General features: G+C 41.2%; 1 protein-coding gene across 1 annotated transcript in view; it reads right to left on the reverse strand.

Moving 5' to 3' along the window:
• The window catches only part of SYNE1 (spectrin repeat containing nuclear envelope protein 1), a 314,290-nt gene that overhangs the window by 192,018 nt on the left and 97,324 nt on the right, over positions 1-24,948 (reverse strand). The window contains 11 exon segments of the mRNA XM_066615722.1: positions 1,508-1,773; positions 2,616-2,792; positions 4,394-4,519; positions 6,802-6,948; positions 8,694-8,861; positions 13,045-13,197; positions 14,652-14,849; positions 16,784-16,954; positions 20,001-20,156; positions 22,229-22,546; positions 23,616-23,780. Of these exon segments, the coding sequence (XP_066471819.1) occupies positions 1,508-1,773; positions 2,616-2,792; positions 4,394-4,519; positions 6,802-6,948; positions 8,694-8,861; positions 13,045-13,197; positions 14,652-14,849; positions 16,784-16,954; positions 20,001-20,156; positions 22,229-22,546; positions 23,616-23,780 (2,045 nt within the window).

The raw sequence follows: 24,948 nt of genomic DNA on the forward strand, positions 1-24,948 counted from the left end.
AGGCATAAGGAACACTACGAAATGTAGTTGGGGGAACTGGAAACTAACACATACGGGGGAGAATGTGTGAGAGGGGAAAGAGGAGTGGAGGTTTATAGCTTAGTGGGGACAAATTTCTGGGATTTTTCTGAGCTCTCTCAGAAAGTTTGAGAAGATCACATATTTTTTTCCAAGAATTGTCTATGAAATTGTGGAGAAACCAAATGGGTTATGGAGTTCAGTTTCTTTAAAAGAGCTTACCTTTTACATCTTAAATCAAAGCTACAAGTTATACTGTATACAAGTTATATATAAAGTAATACTCTGCCAGCTCTTGAACCTGACTATGCTTCATGTAGCACAAACGTGAGCTGCACTTGGGCCAGCGCAAATCCCTTGCGCTAGACCAGGACGGTCGCAAACATGCCATAAGGCACATTTGCACCTCCTCGTGAGTTGGCTAGGCCAGAGCCTCAGGAGGTGGCGCAAGTCCAAAGAGACCCATAGGGGCCAGGGTGCCTTACCCAGAGGTAAGGGGAAAAGTTTCCGCTTGCCTCTGGCTGAGCCACTTTGGGCCCCTATCCTGTGCTGGATACAGTGCAAGTCTCTTGGCTTGCCTGATCCAGTCTAGGATAGGATTGCGCCCTAAGCGTTTGTGTTGCTGGGGAACATTCCTCTATAACAGCTGTTCCCAAACTTTTTAGTGCCACGACCTATCTTGTTTTCGGCAGTGGGTCATGATACAATGCTCAGTGTTGCACTGCAAAGCATTCCTGGAAGCCTCTGCAAGCTGCTTCCAGGTCATGCTGGACCCATGACCCACTTCATTGCCTTTCATGGGCTCCAGAATGCTGATGAAAGAAAACTGGAAGTATGCTGCATATGCAAACTGGAAGTTGCTTCTGGTTGCTTCCTCAGGGCATTCTGAGGCCTGTGGTGGCCAATGGAGTGGGTCATATGTCCGGCATGTCCCAGAAGTGGCTTCCAGAGGCTCCTACAAATGCTTTGTAATGTGACATTGCGCATTGCGTTGTGACCCACTGCACACTGGGTCGTGACCCACAGTTTGGGAAATGTTGCTCTAGATTACATATGCCACAGAAGCACTAAAGTGGACCAAGTTCATACTTCACCATATTTATCTTGCTCTTCTTCTCTGAGTCACACAGTCAACCCTGAAGCTGGTAGGGGTACATGACTGTAGAAGGGTTATAGTTCAGTGGTAGTTATAACTTTGTGGTTTATATGCATAATGTGCTAGGTCCAATCCTCAGTATCTCAAGGAGCAAGAGTGGCAACTATTCTTGCCTAAGACTTTGGAGGACCATTGTCAGTTACAGTGTCAAGCTGAATGGACCAATCGTTTGTCAGAGTATAAGGCAGAACCAAAATATTCCTGTGAATGTAGTCCTATGCTGCTGTAATGACCAGCAGATTTTTTAAAATTGCATTAATGAGCAATGTTTCAAACAACTGGTATTTTTAAAAATATAATCTGATCTGAAAAAGTCAGATAGATTTTCCCTACCTTGCCAGATTGTCCCATTCTTGTGTAAACTTTTCCAAAAAGACTTCTACCACGTTTAGATGATCATGGTAATCCCTTGTCCTCTGAAGGTCCTCCTCCCTGTGGAGCAGCACATTGCTTGTCTGTAGGCAAAGGTCCAACCAGTGGTTGCTCAGGTGTCCTACTTCCTTGTGCTCAGGTGATTCCTGTCCCTGGGTTAGTTTGCTCACTTTTTCAGTCACAGCCGTCAACGCTGCCTGCTTAGACTGCAGCTTCTGATTGAATTCCTATATATAAAAAGAAGAGAAAATGGGGAGGAAGAAAAGCAAAGAAGAATTCCACTGAAACCTGAGGTCCAACTGAAAACTTTTGAAGTACTTTATTTTGGGTTTATCACAAAGACATAAAGGACAGATCAACATTCTTCCTTTTTATAAAATTCCAAGATTTCAGTTTGGATGACTTTACTGGAAACAAGAAAACAAACAGAAAGTTGTTTGGCATTGCCAGTTCTCCTAGGAGGTTCAGATTTAAGGTAGGTTCAGATTTCAAGTTGACAGGAGATTCAGGATCTCTCTTTCCTACACCTTTAGAAGACATGCTGTCTCTTCCTTGTCCTGTTCTCCATACCCCTGAATGGAACACATCCACCCCACCCCCATTTTGTCCTTTCCATCATATCCTGTGAGAATGCAGACAAACCAGATCCCTGAAAAACACTAGGCAAAAATACTAGCAACGTATAACATAGTACAAACACTGTTTTTTCTTTAAAAAAGAAGGTGGTTGGGGGACCAAAATTTAGTGGAAAGAAATGGCCTGGGAACTTTGCCAGCCTAATGAACTAGGCATTTCCTTGACCAAGGAGCAAGCATGATCTGAATTTCAGAGAACACCCCTGTTTACTGCAAGACTGCAAGATACAGAAAGGAACTCAACTACCTGCCTTTCAGCTGCACACTTTGCAGTGTCAACAGACAAACTGCCACCCTGCCCCTCATTCCTTCTGCAAACCTGCAGTTGTTCAAAAGAAATAATATACAGCAGTCTGAAACTGTCAAAAGTGTAATAAGAAAATGGATTGCTAGATAAATAATTATCTTTTATACAAATAAAAAATGCTTCTTACCTTCACCTGCAAAACCATATTCTGAGAAATGTTGAGCTCCAGCTCTGCCCCTCGTCTCTTCATATTCTCTATTTGTTGATCTGCATCCTGGAAATATAACCAAAGCTCTGCTTTCATTTGTTTTATTTCCTCCCATCCTTGAGCAAGGTACTGCGAGTTCATTATCCGATCTTCAATCTGAAAAATACAGGAGTGGGTAACAAGAACATTTTAATGCAATTATTTGTGGGCTGTATTTAATGTACACTACTGCTTTATGTAGGGCAGACTCCTGCAATAGATTTACAGTAGGGGGTGGACACGGGCCACAAGAATGGAGGATAAAGAAAGCTTGCATAAGTCTCTAGTACTGTAAAGTCTTAGCCCCATCAAATATCAAACCAGAGAGGATAGCAGCATAGGGACAGATAATTAAATTGTTTTATTGCAATTTAATCTTGAAACTGGTCAAGTTTGACAGTGTTGAGGGAAAAAAAAACAATTCAAGTTGGTAAAGACACAGGAGTTATAAATATATGAAAAAGCTTGCCTTGTGTCTACTCCAAAAAATTGTGACCTACCTATCTTCTGTTCAACATGGTGAAACTCTTTAATTGGTTTGAATCTGGCTTGACTAATGTAATTCTTTTGTCTTCCAGCTACAGTTGCACTACACTGTTTATATTTTGTGATTTAACCAAGATAATCTATAAGCAGAGTGTGCCTGTACAAATAAGCATGATAACCTTCCTATATGGAAAGCAGCTGGTTGCATTTAAGACCTACAAAGACTTTGCCTTGGCTATCTCTTCATGCTGTTCTCCAGAGTTTCTCTCATTAACCCTTTCTTGAGATGTAGAAAATGTTATTCTCCATTATATCAGTTTATTTCTTTGTACAACAGGTCATGGATGCCCTGGATTTGTACAGTTTTCTGCATCTCATTAATTATGACTGAAGAAAAGAAATTTACAGCCCAATCCTATCCACACTTTCCTGAGAGTAAGCCCCATTGACTCTAATGGGACTTACTTCTGATTAGACATGCATAGGACACGCATATGTCCACGCATAGGACATACTTCTGAGTAGACATGCATAGGATTGGGCTGCCAGTCATTGCTGAATGGTTTTAGTAATTTATAATTCTGTAATATAAGTAGTATTATTACAGCATAATAAAGGCAACATTTCTTTCTAGAAATATGAAAACATTTCAAAGCATTCTGGCTTCTTAAAATTCTGTCTTCATGCGTACCTTTTATATTAATGGAAAGAAATGCATGTATGCATGCATCAATTACAGTTGATGTATTATGAAACAGAATTTTAACACTGAAATGGGAAAAGTCAATGTCATGGCAAGGCCTTCCTATGATCAACTGCAGTTTTATAGTCTTACAGTGCTGGCATCAGAAAATTGACATCTCTGAAGTTTATTAAATTTGACTTCACACTGTGTTTTGTTTTATGAAGTAACAGTGAATAATGGCACCTCAAATTTAATCTGCAAACTCACTTTAAAGCGTTTTGATATTCTGGAGAAGAATAAATGCATGACATCCTAAAAGAAAAACTGCATATTTTTCAACACAAACATGCACCATTTATTGTCTTCCAGATATCACTATCTTGTTTAGTACACTATTAATACATACCTTTCAGGGAACCCCCAGCAAAAGAAATGTACTGTAGCTGCTTGTTCAAACTAATACTACCTAAAATGACCTTTGTGACAAAGTAAGACAATTACATCTCTAAGAAGGATTAGAGAAGGTCTGTCACACTTTATCTCATACCATTTGCTTCATTAGCTGGATGTCTGTTGCTGAATTCTTCACAGTGCTGTCTGATAAATCACACATAGAGCACAAAAGATCCAAATAGGTGCTTGCTTGCTCCTGCAGTGCTCTGAAATGCTTGACCTATGAAAAATAAGAGAATGCTCTCAAGAGAACACAAATCACAAAATTTCAGTGAAATTTTTACTTAGTACTGCAGTGGAATAAAAATAATAGAGAGTTTAATTGTGAAATTGCTATTTTTGTTGTTATTAAATAAAGTATTATTTATTTACTTTGAAGATTTCTATACTGCCTTTCCCGCAGCACCCCGGCAAAAGCCTGGCATTAGTTGCTATGAACTAACAAACCTTTCAAAGTCATTATAAATCTCTGCTTTAAGAAGAACAGTTGAAAGAGGAATACTTCAAAAGGACACCCTTCCATCTATGCACATGTCTGTCTTGTTCAGTGTATTAAGACAGTAATTCAATTATATTTAATTTTTAAGGAACAAAATATTTCTTACAGTCTAATCCTATACCCTGCTAGGTTTAGGGAGGCCAAAGGAGCATCCACTGTATCCCATGCGCCAGCAGGGAATGAGGCTGGCTAGGAGAGGAAAGAAAATAAAATATTTGCTGAACTTCCCAGCCACTACATGGTCTACTACAGGAGGACTCCTCAAAACTATGGTATCTCATTTGCTGGCATAGCTCTGCAGAGCCTTAAGCCCCAGATGGATGCTGTGGACGCTGCTGTTGCTGCTGAAATCCACCCCATCCCTGCTCCCAAACATGCCTCTTCTCTGGCAGAATCTGCAGCAGCAGGTCTGCAGGGTGCTGTCAGGTGTGTGGCCTTCCAGGCCTTGCATTCGCAGGAATGCTCCACAGACTGGCAGAGAGGCTGCTACTATGGTGAACCTCATGGTCCATCAGTGTACCACACGGGCTACTAAAGATCCTGTTGACACTTAACAGTCCCCCAAACATTTATCCAGCTAAAGGTCGACCTGTGTATTGCCCTTACAGACGAAAAAACAAGATTCATGTTTCTTGTGCAGAATTAACATGAACGGCTTGACCATCTAGCCAAATTAATTAATCGACATCTGAACAGATTCATGGCTGTCTGGTTTCTCTGCATAATTTCTTAATCCACTCTTCTCTTAATGTCATTACAATCTCAAATAGCAGCATTCTAAGGACTTGCTAGATAAGACAAGTCAGCTTCCATGAAAGGAAGAGGTTACTTTACTGTTCATATATGTAACATTACATTTAGAAGTAATACTGCATAAAACACCCAAAGGATTCTGCTAAAGCATTTCCCCATTATACATTCTGCTCAGACAGAACTCCATTGCTTGCTGGATTCTAATGCATGATTTTCAAAGGCTCAAGGTGCATTAAGTGAGATTGGAGAATGCACGAAAATATTGCTACAAGAAAAAGAACTATGGAATTAAAAATGGCTCCTACAATGCACATTTGGATTATTTCATTCAGAATGAATCATGTTTTTTATGAAGTATTTTTCACTGGGTACATATGGCAAAGCTGACCTCCATTTCAATACCACCTTCTCTTTCTCAATTATACAGAAACGTGGTCAAAATATTTATGTATTTAGATACAAATCTATGATGAGATTAAAAGGGCAGAAGTTTTAGGAAAGTAGGCAGTCATGCAGGAAAATTACAAACTAATAAACAAATGCATAATAATAATAATAATAATAATAATAATAATAATAATAATAATAATAATACAGGTATTTCTATACTGCCTTTCTTGGTCCTCAGATTTCTCTTGGTCCTCAGACTTTATTCAAGGCGGTTTACATAGACAGGCTAATTAAATCCCCGTAGGGATTTTTACAACTTGAAAGAAGGTTCTATCTTTCAAGAAACCACAACATTCAGATGTTTCTTTCTGATCTGGTCACAACATTCTCAGCTCCATCCTCCCACACTCAGAGTAGATGGAATAACTCGGTTCAGCTTGTCAGCTGCTTCAAGGTCGCACGGTGCCGGTGGCCTCGAACTGGCGACCTGTGGATGTTATCTTCAGGCAAACGGAGGCTCTACCCTCTAGACCAGACCTGCTGCCCATAAGGTATTTAAAAAATTGGATTTTTCTAGACCCCCCGCGTCTTTACAAGTATCTTATTTAAAAAAAAAAAATACAACTGGAGATATCTTTTAGGTAGTATCCCTAAATGATACCCCACTAAAATTATTTTGCATTCTATTCCATATGCTGCATTCAACATCCTTCTGGAAATGATAGCAGCCAATAAGTTCATCAAGATCTCCATGAACATACCTATTTTCGCTTAATTATGCATGTAATTTGGACTCATACAAATACACTATTCTGGTAGATAAGTTATTTTGATTAAATATTTCCTGTAACTGTTTTTACCTGTTTAATGGCTTCTGCCAGGCTGAAAGGTGGATGAGGACTTGGTTTTAATTCTGGCCGAACTGCAGAAAGCCAAACTTGGCATTGCTGAAGGGTATCTTGGTGGTTCACATGCTTCTGTAATTCATGCTCTAAACTCTGGTACACCTACATGAAATCAGTCTGTTAATATTTCTGATAATACCACTGAAAGCAGCACTTTGCCCAAGATAATAGGCTGATAGATTAAAAACAAAAAACTCTAAGCTATGTAAGACTTCCAACAAGTTTAAAAAAAGATGCACTTTTGCAATGCTACTTAATCAAATCTCAATAATACTTTCTGTTTTTTTATTCTATAAATGTATAGTGAAAACTATTCCACTACAGCAGTGCTTCCCAACCTGGGGGACGTGTACCCCCAGGGGTACTTGCCAGGACCTTGGAATACTCAAAAAATAACTGAATAATGGCGGAAAAAGGCAGGTCTGTACTAGAATGCCTTGTGGGGCCAGCAAGGCAGGCAGGCAGGAAGGTAGCTAGCCAGCTGTAAAAGCCCCACCAACTGCTAGTTTTTGGTCATCAATTTGTGTATTATCAGGCATGGATCAGTAGTTGAAAACATATAAATTTGAGATAACAGCAATGATATTAATTACAAATATTCTGCTAATATGAGGGGTACAATTTATGGGAATAGGCTGCCAAGGGATACGTAAGTGTAGAAAAAGGTTGGGAACCACTGCACTATAGGCTCATTTTGTGCCTGTTATGAACTCTGACACAGTTTGCATTCTGTCAATGTGCTAAATGTGGGCAGATCAAGACTTACTCGCTGAGCAGTGCTACATATAGCTGAATAGCTATCCCTTGTTCCTTGCATTTGGGTTTCTATGTTCTGCTTAAATTTTGCTTGGAGATGTTCTGCACATTCATTTATTAAGTACTCTCCTTTGCTTTTAAGGCTGTTCAGGCGATCTTCGAATCCAGCAATTTCTTCCATCATTGCCTAAGGAGGCAGAATTCAAAAGGATAAATCTTAGAGAAAACATTTTCAGTAGTACTACCGTCGTTTCAAATATTTATATATTGCTTTTCATTGAATTATATTTATTTATTGCTTTTCATTGAATAAGTGGTTCACACAAACAATGGAAAATCGTTGCCTGTCTAAAAGATGCTCAAATCTACAAAAAGTACAAGCAAGATAGCAAGCACTGGGAAGTACACTACATTAAAATGAATAGGGACAGTGACTTTGTCTCTGCTAAATTAAGGCTTTAAACCTAAACAGATTTGGGGTGTCAAACATAAATAAGTTGAATACTCTTCCCGTGGAAGCAATTTATCTGGTTCCATTATAATTGGGTTCTCCCAGTCCAATTATTGGGCTCTATCATATCTTGAAAATATGAACAAGATTTGCACATTTTCTCTTCTGTCATGTGCAAGTAATGAGTTTCTATGTGAGAACAAAGTGATTATTTCTGGCCATCATCTGCTTAATGATGTCACTTCTGGCCCTCAACAGGCACCATGAATCCCCCTGTATAACATGAATTTGACACCCATGTACTAGGGAGTAAACCCCACTGAAAACGATGGGGCATTTCAGAGTAAGCATGGATAGTATTGCACTGTAGAACAGCTACCATTTTAAAGGCACCTCTTTGCCCAGGTAGCAGGAGCTATTCCGATACTAATATATTTTTGCATACAATACACAAATATTGCACATGACACACAAGCACTGGATCAATTAACATATGAACAACAAAATGCACGGATGCAAATTATTTTGCCTATTTTTGTCCTAAGATTCTTAGTATAATAACATCTATAGTTCTTTTAATGAAGTTTATGGATATCAGAACCATTTTTCTGAAGAAGATTGGTTGCTCATGGAGACCTACCTTGTGGTTGGCTAATTGTTGTGTTACAACTTCTAGATTACTGTTCTCCATAAGGTCAGGGGTAACCTGCCTGCTGGACATCTGTAACAACCATTTTTCCACCTCTTGTAAATCACTGTTATACTCTTCATGCTGTTTTACTTTCACTTCCAAGTTTGCAACATGTGCCTGTGAGTGCATAAGAAATCACAGTCACTTCTTTAAAAAAACAGTTTCCAATTATTAGTAGTGGAGCCAGAGCGGGGGGGGGGGGGAGTGTGTGTGTCAGAGCTGTCAGTGCCGCATGGCTCCCAAACTCCTGGTATAAGCTCCCCCTCCCCAGCGCTCTCGGAGACATTCTGAGGAGCAAAAACAATGCAGAGGTGTCTCCTAGGGGTGATCCTAGCCAATTAGTAGAGGTATTTGAAAGATGTTATTTACCTTACTCAGAAGTAAGTCTACTGTGTTCAGTAAGACTTAGGCTGCAATACTATCTTACTCACCAGAAACAAACACCTCTACCAATTAGTGATCAAGCAGTAATGATCTAATGGAAGAAAGAGTGTGATGACAAATGTAGCTAGTAAGATAAAATTTTTAATTTTTAATTGTGATCTTAAAGTTTTTATGCTAGCTACCCAGGGACCACTATGAAAGGCAGTCTGAAGATTCTCTCTTTAAAGTGGCATTCTGCAAGTGTTTTGTTATTTTAAAGAATGTGATCTGAAGTATCACTCCTTCCCTCTCTAGCCAACTGACAATTGCCCTGATAAGAATCACAATGTGGATCATCTCCTTAAAACTGGCAAAGTGTTTGTGAAATGCTACTTCTTAAGTATCATCCCTCCCACTTTTTGTAGTCTAGCACAGGGGTGCCCAAACCCCGGCCCAGGGGCCACTTGCGGCCGTCAAGGACTCCTAATCCAGTCGGCAGGGAGCCCCCAGTCTCCAATGAGCCTCTGGCCCTCCAGAGACTTGCTGGAGCCTGTGCTGGCCCAATGCAATTGCTCTCAGCATGTGGGCAACTGTTCAACCTCTTGCGTGAGCTGTGTGATGATGGCTCCTTCCACTGCTTGCTGTTTCACATCTGTGATGCAGCAGCGGCAGTGAAGGAAAGGTCAGCCTTGTTTTGTGCAAGGCCTTTTATAGGCCTTGAGCTATTGCAAGACCTTCATTCTTTCATATAAGTTCCATCTCTAACATATTCATTTACCTAAATTTATTCAAATTTGAAATGTAAATAATTCTTTTTTATTCCTGGCCCTCAACACAGTGTCAGAGAGATGATGTGGACCTCCTGCCAAAAAGTTTGGACACCCCTGGTCTAGCACTAACTGACTATACAAGAAGAGGGTTTGCAAGTGCTTTAATTTCTTCTGTCTCATCTGAAAGATAATTGAAAAATCACACAGGGCAAAAGTATTAAGAAAAAGGAAGCACTCTGCTTAGCAGTAAAGCATTTGCATATAAAAATTATTACCAAAGAAGAAAGAGTAATCCTCTTTCCTCTTGAACGATGCTCATTTTTGTTTTAATTAATTTTAAAGTAACATCAGTTTGTTTTTGGACCTCCTTGCCAAATTATCACAATTTGGAATGATACTGTTTTGTAATATTTTTCCTTCCTATTGTTGGATAATTCCGATCTGTCAGTTGTGCACAGGTTGATATTGCCTGGCCTTCCCATCCTGTGAGAAAGAGCTTTGGTCCCATTGATTGTACTCAATGGGGGGGGGTAAGCACAGGCAAAGCACTAGACATACAAAGAAAAGAGGAATGTTATTGATTTTTTCTGAAGCTCCTTTAAAACTCAACACAACCTTAACATACCGCAGACACCTGCCTATAAGTCAACCCCACAGATAAGTCAAGGGCAAGTTTTGATCCAACAATCATGGAATTTTCTATGACCTTCGGATAAGTCAGGGGTTAAACTTGGGGGGGGGGGTGTCTGACTATAGTTTTGTCTGATTTTACCCCAGGCCAGATCCTGAAAAATAACCCACCACTAATTGTTACCTAAGAACTGTAGTCTGTAATTTATTAAAAACACAGTAAAAGATCATAAGATACATTTTTATTCTTTTTAAATTCTGGTCTTCACCACCTTTTTGTAAACACTATCAGAGTAAGTGCACTGTAAACAACATAGCAGTGGTCCCCAACCTGGTATTCATGTATTCCCAGGGACACTGAACAGGACCTTAACGGGTATTTGAAAAAGAATGGAATAATGGCAGAAAAGGGTAGGCCGTGCTTCAGAATGCATGGCCTGGAAGGGAGGTAGCTAGTTGGCTGTGAAAGCCGCACCAATAGCTAGTTTTTGGTCATCAATTCATATATGAACCAGTGATTGAAAACCAGCACAGTAAAAAAGCTGAAATATAGTAAAGAAAGTGATCAATCACCCAGAATTTCTCAGCACACTTCTGGTGCAAAACAGTGCAAAGGCAGAGTCTTCTGTTCTTCAAACAGATAAAAAGAGAAAACACTGTGATGAATATGGACTTTCTGGGCTTTCATATGGAGGAGATGAGGGCTTGTCTTACTAATTACAAACATTTTGCTAATAGGAAGGGTACAATTTATGGAAATGGGCTGCCAAGGGATATGCAAGTGAAAAAAGTTGAACCATGAATCAAATTCACCTTTAAGGTGTCTGGTATGTTAAGCCAGAAGCTCTACATACAGCATACAACACATAACACATAACTGGGAGTGTGCAATTCAATTCGCAGCAGAGAGATGCAGTTGCATATATTTGCAGCCCTTTTTACTCAGAAGTAGACCCACTGCTTTCCATGGGTGTTATTCTGAAGTAATGGTGCACTGAATTGTAGTCTGGGAAGGAGGATTCCTATCCTGGTGTTTCCAAAAACAGACCTGCTTGGCAAGCATTTGCCAAGCAGAACCAGGCTGCAGCAGAAGGAAGGAGATTGAAAGGTTAACTTTGGCTGGAATTTCCCAGTTGCCATAGAAAGGATCTCTGCCCTGTCTGCCTGGTGTCTGCCTGCTGCTTGAGAAACTTGGCGTCTGCCTGCCACTTGAGAAACGAAACTGTTCAGAGTTGAAAGGCTCTGCCCTCTGATTGACCCGGAGATCAGGCGAAGTGAGAATTGGAGCTTGATTACTTGGCAAAAATTTCACGTACTATACGTATCTATGGTACTTTAAATATAAAGGTATGCTGTTCAAATTATTACTTGGTTTAAGCTTATGTATCACTTTTTAATTAAACAGCCATTTTTTGCTGTTTGTGATTTTCTGTTCTATTACTACAAAGGCTATGAGTTCATGTAAAATGCATTATAGCCAATGTAAGTATTTCTTAATTTCTGTGAGCAAAATGCCTTCTAATCAATTCTCATAAAAATCCAGTGAAGTACATCATTGCTATTCTCAGTTCACAAATGGAGAACAGGGGCAAGAAACAGCTAGCCAACAACCAGGTTTTCTACTTGACTTAGGGCCCAATCCTATCCAATTTTCCAGTGCCGGTGCAACTGTGCCAATAGGGTGTAAGCTGCATCTTGTGGTGAAGGGGCAGTCACAGAGGCTTCCTCAAGGTATGGGAACATTTGTTCCCTTACCTTGGGCTGCATTGCAGCTGCACGAGTGCTGGAAAGTTGGATAGGATTGGGCCCTAATTTAGCATTCTAGTATTCTTTTTTACATCTCAAATCCTTGTGTTTTGGGGGAGGGCGGTTGAAGGGAGGAAAGAAGCATTCAGACTTCTGAATGTGTACAGGCGTGCCCTAGTATCCATGGGGGTTCCATTAAATGGTTAAATGAAACCGTGGGCAACTGGGGACGCCTCCCACCCTTTGGTGGCAAGGAGAGCTGGGCAGAAAAGCAAAAAGCAAATAAGCAAAACCAAAAGATTAAAAACCAGAAGCAGCATTTTCTTCTGCTATTTTCTGCATTCTGAGACCCATAGTGGTTGCAGGTGGGCAGGTGGGGCCTCTGTGGGCCTCCAGAGTGGGTGCAGGGGGTGAGCCCACAGACCTGATCCATGGATACCTGAAACCACAGATACGGGATATGTAGATACAGGGGCTCCCTGTGCAGACAACATGTTGTTACAATTTGTAGATGCCATTGTTTATTTTTGATTAATTACTCTAAAAATTGTAGGTTCAAGAAGAGAATGTGCTTTTGGATGGAATAACTGTCTCAATTCAGAAGAATTTATTTTGTATACATGAGTCATGGGCTGCTGTCACTTGTACCTTCTTCTCTACCTCAAGAAGACAATTGTGCATTTGCTCACTTTAGGCAGCCCATGTTGCAGGCCTAGGTTCACCTATTAGGAGAAACCTTATGATCTTTCAGAAGAAAGTAAATCTCTTTTATAAAGAACCATGTATTTTACCTTTGCTGTGTTGCAAAGCTCCTGGTATTCAGTTTGAAGTTTCTGAATGTTCTCTGCTAAATTAACATCATGCACCAATTCAAGGAGGCATTGTCCTTTTTCTATCACTGATTTTACTGAAGGTTCATGAGACAGCACAGTCTGTTGGATGGACTAAAATGAAAAACACAGTTTAACAATTTTTCAAAATGAATACAGATTTAAATACCTTAAACTCAAAGCACGGAAAACCATCCCTTTCTTCTGCTAGGAAAGATCTCAGGAAAACACATGATGCCATTCTTAAGAGAGTGCCTGTATGAGTTCATGAGGCAAAATACAACAAACGGCAGCTTTGGTTGTGTATCTCCTACCGAGAATCTCTCCAAAGAGGTCAAACCTGATGTGAGTTAGAGTCTCACCGCAGATGGCCTCAGGGTTTTCAAAAGAAAGACAAGCTCCTAATCATGTAGGGCAGAAGTTCCCAATTTTTTTTTACCATCAGCTCTCTTGACCTACTAGGCCATTGGCCATGGCTGCCCATTAGGGTTACAATCCCATATACACTGTATACGGTGGCAGGTTTTTTGCAAGGATTCCGCGGCTCCCTTAGCTGGTTCCCACAGCTTCCCAGAGAGCCACAGCTCATAGTTTGAGAATCACTGATATAGGGGATAAATTCTACAAGCAAAGGTAGATATTCTCACAAAGATTATCTTTGATTTGGGAAGCTACGGAAAGCATCTAAAAGTGCATCCGTGTGCTGTGACATATTCAAACTGATACCAGAAAAGCATGTAATGAAGGAACAAAAGGAAATAAAGCAGAACAGGAAATTTTTGACCAAGCATCACCACTAAGGAAAAGGCCCTGGAAATGATGCTGATTCACAGTCTTAACATTAATTAGAAAGAAGAAAGCTAATTGAGGTACATTTTAAAAGGAGGAAAGCATTAAATCAGCAGAAATGCATAGCTTGTGACCACCAAGCCCAGTGCAATCAGCCAGCCAAGTACTATCGCTAAATGGGCCCAGTAATGTCCTGCTTTTGCTGCTGAGTGGGATGGTAAGAACAGGGGGCTTTCAAAGCACCTGGAAGGCCACAAAAAATGACTGTTGGTTGCGTTCAGCTTGGCAGGACACAAGTTGTGCAGGTTGTACATAATGTGCCTATTTTTACAACACAATCCCATATGTTCACTTGGATATAAAACTGGATTCATGGAGCTAACTGACTAGAAAATGTGTTTAGGAATCCAGCCTGCGATTATTTCAAAGTGAACATGCTTACTCAGAATTGCTTCTGAGTAAACATGCATAGGACTGTGCTGCAAAATTCTTACATGTGAGTTAGGAATTAATATTCAACAAACTGATATCCATGCAGATATCTATCAACTTGCACACTAGGGATTTGAAAATTCTACCATTTTAAAAAATCATATAATTTCCAATAGGAGCAGTCACTCACTGTGTATCTCACCAAATAATCTCTTTACCTTGTATTTGGATAGCTGTGCCTTTTTCTCATACAATTCCATTTTGGCATCCACTGGAGTGTGTAGTACAATCTGATACTCGGACAACCACTGAGTCTGGACTCTGTACTTATCTAAAAATTCCTTTGCTAAGTGAAGACATTTCTCTAACGTAGTGTGCTCTTTCCTGATAGAGCTGGTTATCTCATCAAGTTGCTCCATACACTCGCTTATTTCTTTCCTTAACAGTTCTGCTTCATTTCCTTCTATATACTTAATAGCTCTCTCTCCTTTTTCACGGGCAGATTTCAGCAAAGTATGACCGATGTCCATATCAGTCATGAGACCCTGTGAATAGGAAACAGGGACAGTATTTAGTTTTGACAAACGGCAATTGACAAATCACACGTGCAGGTTCAGATGTATATTCACTGCATTAGAGACATGGTTTAATAGGTTTTAATTAAAGGGAACAAAAAATTTAAGATGTTCAAATAACCTGTTTTGAAGCTAATTTGTTATTGTGAAATAACGCATTCATAACTAAGGTTATCAAGGATACAGCCTGTGGCCTACAGTTTAAACTCTACAGAGGGTCCCTGCTATAAGTCTCTCCATCTTACATTCCCTCGTATCCAAGTCCTCAACTTTGTGATGAACTAGATGAGAAAAGTTTTCACAGTTACATTTTTCACTGCAGCACCAATGCCTACACACCTTCTTTCTCCTCCATGCTTGTAAATGGTCCTCCCTGATATATAGATTTTGCCATTGCTTGCATGCTCTTCTTTCTTTTACCCAAACCCTCCAAGGTCTTAAAGAGCAGTGATTTTCAACCTTTTAATCTCATGGCACACTGACAAGGTACTAAAATTGTCAAGGCACACCATCGGTTTTTGACAATTGACAAGGCACACCATGCTGTTGGCGGGGGGCTCATACCCCCAATGGTCCTATTAATAAATGAACCTCCACCAAACTCCCGTGGCACACCTGGGGACCATTTGCAGCACACCAGTGTGCCACGGCACAGTGGTTGAAAATAGTTGTCTTAAAGGAACAACAGTATTTATTACAGTAGCGTCAATTTTGGCACTGTTGTTGTCCTCATTAATTGGAATAACAGGGAGAGTGACCGTCAACCTCTGCCCACTTCACTGACCACTCTCCCTCAGCATCCAATGCCACTCTGCTGGTGCCACTTTTTGTAAGGGCACAGAAGAATGCTGGACTCACAGCATACCCTTCACTGGATACTGGAGGAGGAGAAGGAAAAAGAGGCAGCAGCAGCTACAGCAGATGCCAAGAGAAGGATAGGGAAGGCTTAACTCCTTTCCTCAGGATCCAGTGCCACCCCTGCTTTTTCTTGTGGACATGGAGGGAATGCTGGACTACCCGCATTCACTCTGTTGGCCTTTAGAGGAGGAGAAGGCAGCAGTGGTGATGCTGGACACTAATGAAGGGAGGTAAGCCCTCCCTATTGCCTTTTTGTGTGCTACAGCATGAAGAGAGAGGTCTGAATTCCATAGTGGTTGCCGGTTGGGGAAAAAAGTGAATGAGCACTGGACATACCCCATGAACTCACTGCCTCCCTCAATATGGTACCTGAAACAAAGTTCTCAACTTTTATCATGGATGAGCTGTCCTGGGTGGGGAATGTGTGGGTACTGATTTATGCATGTTCAAGACTGCATGCCACTTTCTAAAGTCCTTATACCTATCTTACTCCACCATTTTTAATGAAAACAATTTCCCTCTTTAAAGTCCATGAAGGGCATGGATGTCTGTACTGTTCCATTAACCCCTATTATTTCTTATGGAGGAAAATTCTTCTTTATAAGTTAATTTGCTACAAGCCAAAGCTTTCTGGTTCTTTAACCCTGACTTATGAGACACTCTGTACCACAAAAGTCTACTGATATTCAGAAGCAAATGGAACAAAACTGATTAAAGTGCAACATTGCCACCATTGTCCCTCTGGTTGGTCAAAAAAGAACATGAAAAACCCCGCAAATAATTTGCATCTACTGCCATAGCTCCTTTAGCTGTTGCCAAAATTCCTTACAATGTATTAAGAGTTTCATTCATTTAAAAGCAAATGTTTTAAAACTGATTTCAGGTAAGATAAAAACTAATAGCAATGTAGAAAGTGTGTTATATTGAGATTTATTTTCATATGAATACGTTCTCTGTAAAAAAAGAAATCAGTACATTGCAAAGTGCACATGATGCGGTGGAAGAGAAAATAGGCACACTGAGACAAGACTGCCCACAAATGATACCTCAAGTTTCTGTGTCTTTTTCTCCATTGCCACTTTATCTACTACATCAAACTTGGTTGCCATATTTCTGAATTTTCTAAGAGTAGCTCCAAACCAATCTTTGTAAGCACTGAAAGCCAGTTCAGATTCCTCCATACTTCGAATTTCTTCTTCAAGGAATTTTATTTGCTCCTGCAAGCAAATTTTAAACAGATTGACCATTGCATGCTATACCACAGATTGTCTATTTCCTGATGTCTACCTACATCTTGATTAATAACTACAACATATTCTGTCCTATATATATAGGATGGAAGGGGACGGCTGAGCCATAACACGGTAAGTGGGGGCGGGGAGACATGACAGGGAGGCAGGGGGCAGAGAAAGGGTGGGCGGGAGGTGTGCCGGGGGAGGGAGGGAGGCAGGTTCCGTGGAGCTCCGCTTCACCTGATCCAAAGCGTTCGTGTGGGGCTCGGTGCTCTACGCGAACGCCTTTACCTTGCTGCAGACCTTTTGGTCCCCTTCTCCCATGGCACCGCCTGCGGCAGGCTGAGGCACACAGGATGCAGTGGGAGCCATTCTTGGAGCCGCTGCAGCCGCACGGGCCGGGCAGCTCGGGACTGGGCTGTGAATCTGTTCACAGATTTTCCAACACAAAAGGATAAGCTTTTTCATGACTGAAAATATCATCAACATATACCTTCTTGGCCTTTGTTTATATTGCTTTATAGGGCTGGGAGCATGCCATGAAAATTAGTGGCAATTTTAAAAATTATCCTAAATAGCCTAAATAATTGAATTTATTAAAATAATTGAATTTATCCTAAATTTTCATTCTCAGGGATTCTGGAAGGGGGCAGTCTTTACTTCTGGGAAGCACCCCCTCTTGATTGACTGGCAAGGTTCATCAGCAAGAATGACACCAAGAGGAGGGGCTTCACAACTCTCAGATTGAGTCCAGAGTCTGGAAGAAATCCTCTAACTCCAATAAGTAAGGAATTATAAATAAAAGTACAAAAAAATATATCAAGTAATACAAGCATCCTGAGGGATGCACAACTATGAGAACAGTGAAGAAAGAGAGAGAGAAGGAAATCCGCTGGACTCAATTAAGTACTCGCTTTTCTCCAGTGGTTCCAGGGTAATGCAGCCTTTGGTTCTGGAATGTAGGAAGTTCATTTTGAAGTTGGGTTTATATTTTAATTTGCTGCAACAATTGGGATCACGTGTCCACCAAAGACTGCACCAGAGGAGACAAGTTCATTGATAAAGCAATAGTGTTTATAGTGTGTTAGTTACAGTGTAGGTTGTGGCTCTATATACTGACCCAAAAGGCAAACCTTATAAATTGCAGAAGTAGCCAAACCTCTCAAGGAATGAGCTGTAATGCCTTCTGTGAAGAATGACCCCGGCCCAATAAGATTACTGTAATACGATTAATGTATTTACAGACCTAAGAAATACAGGATTAAACCTGGGAATAAAAGGGGCATATATGGGGGATGCAAGAAACAAGGCCTTCTTTTTCCCTTGGTGTATGTGAGTGTCAGTTAAAGAAGAACATAAGTGTTTTGAAATTACACCTTCCTTATGAGGCACCTTCAGTATGGGCCACCTTCCTTATGAGGAAAGGCTACGGCGTTTGGGCCTCTTCAGCCTAGAAAAGAGACGCCTGAGGGGGGACATGATTGAGACATACAAAATTATGCAGGGGATGGACAGAGTGGATAGGGAGATGCTCTTCACACTCTCACATAATACCAGAACCAGGGGACATACACTAAAATTGAGTGTTGGGCGGGTTAGGACAGACAAAAGAAAATATTTCTTTACTCAGTGTGTGGTCGGTCTGTGGAACTCCTTGCTGCAGGATGTGGTGCTGGCATTTAGCCTAGGCGCCTTTAAAAGGGGATTGGACAAGTTTCTGGAGGAAAAATCCATTACGGGGTACAAGCCATGATGTGTATGTGCAACCTCCTGATTTTAGAAATGGGTTATGTCAGAATGCCAGATGCAAGGGAGGGCACCAGGATCTCTTGTTATCCGATGTGCTCCCTGGGGCATTTGGTGGGCCGCTGTGAGATACAGGAAGCTGGACTAGATGGGCCTACGGCCTGATCCAGTGGGGCTGTTCTTATGTTCTTATGAAATATTTACACTGAGCCATTATTTTATTTTCATTTTTAACCTAGGATTGACTAAGTCAGTTCAGAGCTTGGATCCACACTGTACTCTTTAAACCAATCTCCACAGAATGATCAATTACAGTCCAATCCTAATTGGTTTGTCTACTGGCAGAATGTGCATCCAGCTGGTGGAACTTCCACTGTGGTAGTGCAAACAACAAGACTGACAGTGCAGGTGGCTGTGTACACAGGCTGGTGGAGAGGCTTCCTACCACCAGTAGTTGTAAGTTGATGTGGGGGTGGATTGTGAGAGGATTGTGGGCACGGAAGGGGGGTGAGAAGCAGAATGGAGAAGGGGGCATTTCCCAGCAGAATTTATGTGAACTAGTATCCTGATCTGCCCCCTTTCCTCTCCCTTATTCTCTTTTGTTATTTACCTGCAAAGTAGGTGGCTGCAGAGACCCATTGGCTTGGCTGATTGGGTGGTGGCACTTTAGGGCAAAATCCTAGCTAGCTTCTGTATCAGCATAGGGTGCGCTGCACAGGAGTTAACCATTGCAAAAATGCAGTAAAGGGCTTTTGTGGTATATCAGTTGCCAGCACTGTCGGGAAGACCCTCACCTGCCTGCTCACCGGCAGAAGGAGCCGCTGGACCCAGTGAATTCCATGCCAAGTGGTGCAGGAACAGGGAAAAGGCACTGGCCTTACCTTGAAGAGGTTTTCTGTCTGCTAAATTTCTCCGTGAGATGCAGCACAAGCTGTGAGTTAGGCTTGGGTTGTAGGCTAATTGTGAGCAGCAACAAATGAACCAGGTGACTTTGTAAAAGGAGATGCATTTAGTTTGGCTAGCAGAACTTTAATGCTTCCTGATTGAACAGATGGGGATGGACATCAGCTATGACTGACTGAGGGTCCATATGATAAGCAATTCTGCTGAAGTAATCTAATTTCTATGATAAAGATAACTTGGAAAAAATACATCTGCCTTGGACAGCCTCTCTGGTGAATGACACAGTATCAAGTGCAGATTACCACCTTGTGCTAGTGAAAGACATTTAGTTCATTTTCCATCAACACTGCAAAGCAATGTCTTCAAAATTTTCATTACTCACCAGTACATGAAGTATAAGAGTATGGTACCGAGAAGCAAGGTGAGTAGCTTGCCTTCCCATACTACTGGAAGTACGACTCTCCTCCAAGATTTGCTGGGCCAACAACCCAACTTCTTCAACTTCATCTTTATAAACTGTGATTTCTTCATGCCATTTCTGAAACAAAGAAATATCAACATGCGTATAATAATACCGAAACGACATAAAGTATGGTTTATAGACTCTTGAAATGAAAAGAGAAAATTGGAGAGGTCTCTCTTTTTTATAAAATAAAAAAATACTATGCAGTTTTGATGCAAAAAATTTATACATTACTTCTTAAATGAAAAAAGCACTTGGAAGGAACAAAACTGAATCCAAATTAACATTCCAAAGTGAACTGATAAAAATTCGTGGATGTGCTCTTTGAAACATTTCATCTGTAACCATTACCCAATGATACATCACTCAGAAACCACATACATACAGCTCACTTATCTTTCCTGTCTTTCCCCCTATTTTCCGCCCCCTATTGTTTCCTTGTTTTTGGACAGTTTTAACTCTCCAGAAACTCCTGGGCAGGTTCGGTAGCCTAAAAAGGCTATCAGGTCACCCTTATGCAAGCAGCCGTTTGGTTGCCTGAAACTCCATTATCCTCTAGGCCAGGGGTGCCCAAACCCCGGCCCTGGGGCCACTTGTGGCCCTCGAGGCCTCTCAATGCGGCCCTCAGGGAGCCCCCAGTCTCCAATGAGCCTCTGGCCCTCCGGAGATTTGTTGGAGCCTGCAGTGGCCTGATGCAATTGCTCTCAGCGTGAGGACAACTGTTTGACCTCTCATGTGAGCTGTGGGCTCCCTCCACTGCTTGCTGTTTCACATCTGTGATGCAGTAGCAGCAGGAAAGGAAAGGCTGGCCTTGCTTTGTGCAAGGCCTTTTACAGGCCTTGAGCTATTGCAAGACCTTCATTCATTCATAGAAGTTCATCTTTAATATATTAATTCATGTAAACTTATGTAAATTTATTCAAATTTTAAATGTAAATTAATTCTTTTTATCTGACACAGTGTCAGAGAGCTGATGTGGCCCTCCTGCCAAAAACTTTGGACACCCCTGCTCTAGGCATGTGCTGGATGTGGATGGGGTCCTTCTTCCTCTCTGGAATATCTATCCCTTCTCTAGGATTAGCAGGCATCTGCCATTGGGTAGTCAAAGCAGTCTGTCTAGGTAAAGGACTGATTGTTAAACACAGTGAGAGAGGGTGGAAGTGAGATGAGATGGGGGTGGGTGGAGAATAAATTGGGTCCAGGAAGAGGGTGAGTTTGGCAGCAGCAGCACCTGCCAAATCCTAACCCTCTTCTCGAGCCCAATCTGCTTTCACTGGTCAACATGGACTTGTGCCAGGGATATCACTAGTGCAGGTCTGCCCCATGGTGGGAGTGGTGACTTACCCCTAGGAAAGAGAACAAACATTCCCTTCCTTTGAGGGGGCCTCAACATGCTGAAACACCTCCAAGGGATAGCGCGGATACCATGTTGGCACCACTGCATCATCGCGTGGGGAGTTAGGTAGAATTGGGCTGAAAATACTCAATGGACAGAATCTATGGAAGAATAGAGAATACCACACCAGTATTTCAGAATGTGGTGCACTGAGGTACAGGGTAGACTTTGTAATTTTATTTTCTAGCAATTATTTAAAAGGTCAACTAGAAAAATCATATGAAATGCTCACAGAGTTAGAAATGAGACCTGGCACACAGAGCAAATGGAATGGAATAGTGATTTGAGGATATGGGATGTGTATCTAGCTATGGTCATACATACTAATAATATTGACACTGTGTATGAAGCTCAGGGAGCAATTTCATAAAATTGCTTTAATGTTATCTTTTTCCTAGAGTGAACAGAATATCTACAAGACATGAAATTAGTTGTAGGTGTGGGAAGTAAAGAGCTAAGTTGTTTCATATTTTTAAAAAATTAATTCTATTAATGGAGGACAGATGTTTTGTGGTCATTCCTATAACGGGCCACATGAAAAAGATATCCACATCACTCATTACAGTGTTTATAATGAAAATGAAGGTACTCTTATAAATTGCTTTGACATTCCAAATACCTGTATTATTATTATTCAGCCATATAATACAAAAAAAGTTGGCAAAGGTTGCAGTCTAAGCAGACTGCACACTATTGGGCTTAATCAAGATAAACTAGCTGATTATAAGTGTTCGTCATCACACTTCATTACCTTCATTTGTTGCAGTTGCATCTCTTTTGTGGCTCTGTCAGATTGGCGGCCAGTCCTGAAATTAACTTTCTCCTCCATAGTTTTGAGCCAGTCATCCACCTTCAAAAATTTGTTTTCCATCAACCTCAGTCTGCTTAGGGTTGTATTTAACTGTGACCTGACTTCTGAAAGTTTGTGTTGATAGACTGTCCAGTCCTGACGTACGGACTCTAGTATTCTGTCTTGCATTTGAGGTACACCCCATGGTATCACATCTTCTCTGACATGAAGTACTGTGTTCAGCAGTGTTTGTCCCTCCACACAACGCACCTGTAATTCCTGAAAATACAAAAATATTGACAATACTTATTTTGTATTAGAACTCTACATTAGAATATGTTCAGTACTTATTGGACGAGATTGAGTGATTTAAGTCAACTATAGCCAAACCTAATGCGCAGATATTTAAGATTGCTTATGATGATTTGGAAATTTCTGCAACCATCAACTTATACAGTATTGCACTGGGGCACCTAGAGCCCCGGCACCATTCACCCAGACTCTCCAGTTGGGCTCGGGGCAGAGGTGGGAAAACTGAGGCAGTTCATTGGCTGCCTGTTCAATTAGGGGCATTGCACAGCTGTTGCTGGAGCTGGTGAGGTCTCTCCAGCTTCTGTCCATGCCTTTTCAGCAAGCCCCATATGCCTGCCCTATGTCCCATCTGGTTGCTCCATGTGGGGGCTGGGCTGGAATTTTTGACTAGTAACCTGATTGGCCATGGTTATTGGTTTTTTTGTCTACCCTGTGCTGGCAATTGGGCATAGTGTTATAGATGTAGTTATTTAAAGGTTTCCCTGCTTGAGGCAGGTGGTGTGCTGGCTGGGTTGCCTGGATTGGGGGGGGGGTTCACATGCTGAGGTAAGCAAGGTCAGGGAGTGAGCCAGGACCACTCTGACAACACTTGTCTGGGTTAGTGAGGCTGGCTGGTGAGCCCCCAGGCTGGTTAAGCAAGGAGCTCATGGCTTAGCCTGTGTGGGTCAGTACTGGCCAGTTCCCTCGACGCCTTAGGGTTGGCTGGGATAGGTTAACCCTGTCTCTGATTGGGTGATGCCTGGAGCCAGGATGTTACGTTCATGGGGCCTGGGGGGAGGTAAACAGCTAGTGCTGTTCCTTCCCCCCCCCCCCCAACTCTTGGTGGTCAGCACACTTTGGGGTTTTTACTAGTTTATTTTTCCCTGCTTCAGGATATTATTATTAATTTAATAAATTACAAACATCCCAAGTTTCTGTCTCATGTTCTTCGTTGGGGGGCGTGCCTGGGTAACATATATCACATGGTTTTCCATTATATGTTGCCTCTAGTTCCTAACAGGCAAACGGTTTCAGTTTAATATGTAAGAAACTCTACCTGGAGTTCCCGGAGTGTTGCTTCATGTCTCTCTGCATCACCTTCAAGATGTGATAAACAGTTAAGTTTTTCCTCTTCCTTTTCTAGCCATACTTCAAAAGCCTTTAGATTTCTTTGGTACTCATGATGCAAGTGCACTGATTTCTCAGCTTTAGTTATTACCTCCTATTATAGAAATATCTCATTAGCATTTAGGAGAAAAAGAATTCTTAAAACAGACCTAATTTATAAACTTTGGATATTTATAAAGTTTGAAGGATTGCTTGGGGTTTAAAACTCATCTGCCCAGTCCACTGGTGTACACATTTGATCCCTGTTGTGTGTATGCAACATTGGGCAGAAATGGTTTAAGGAAGATATAGCTGAGAGACAAATATACTAAATACAGCATTTGATTCAGCTAATTAATTGACACATTTTCAAAAATATAAATTTCACATAGGGATCTGCCTTATACTGAATCAAACTATGATCCATCAAACTCAGCATTATATTCACTGACTGGCAGCAACTCTCAGATAGAAATCATCCCCAGACCTAATAGAGATGCCAGATCCTGTTCCTGGAATCTTCTGCATACAAAATGTTTGCTCAATCAAAGTACATCAACACACAGACACACATGCACGTATACTCCAACATTCATCAGCAAAAATACAAGGAAAGCTTCTCTCCACACCTTCGCTGAAGGGCCCTACCCAAGGAGAAAGATTGTAGCATTGTCAATAGAAGCAGTACCATTATCCTGTCTTTAAGAAACTGGTATCTCTCGCGAACATCCTGAAGTTCAAGCTGAGTTACGTAATGTTCAGTCATGCTCATGCCTTTAACTTCAATTGTCTCCAGCAATGTGCTGTGACTAAATACTTCTTCCTTAAGTAACTGTAAAACACAAATAGCAAGTTAATGACCTAACACATAAAAGCAGAAGAGAACTAGGAGTAGCACATTTTTGCCTGCAATCTTAGTTTTTTCAGACAAACTTGGTTATCTTTGATCTTATACCAAAACTTCTTTGCACATTATGCTTTTCAGTTTTACATCTACAACATTTTAAATGGGAATATGAGAAATAAATTTAAAACAACAACATTTATTGTACAACTACATTAATCATGATCCACCTAATCCAACATCCTGCTTCGCATGGTGACCAACTGGATGCTTCTGGGAAGCCCAGAAGACAAATAGTCCTCTCCCATTTCTGCGTCCCTCTTGCCTCAAAGATGTCCTACTGGGCTCCTTAGCAGCTTTTGACATTATCACCCATGGTGTCCTTCTGGATCACCTGGCTGAGCTGGGGGCACTGTTTTACAGAGTTTTCAGTTCTTTC

The sequence above is a fragment of the Tiliqua scincoides genome, chromosome 1, assembly GCF_035046505.1.
Source record: "Tiliqua scincoides isolate rTilSci1 chromosome 1, rTilSci1.hap2, whole genome shotgun sequence".
NCBI lineage: Eukaryota > Metazoa > Chordata > Lepidosauria > Squamata > Scincidae > Tiliqua > Tiliqua scincoides.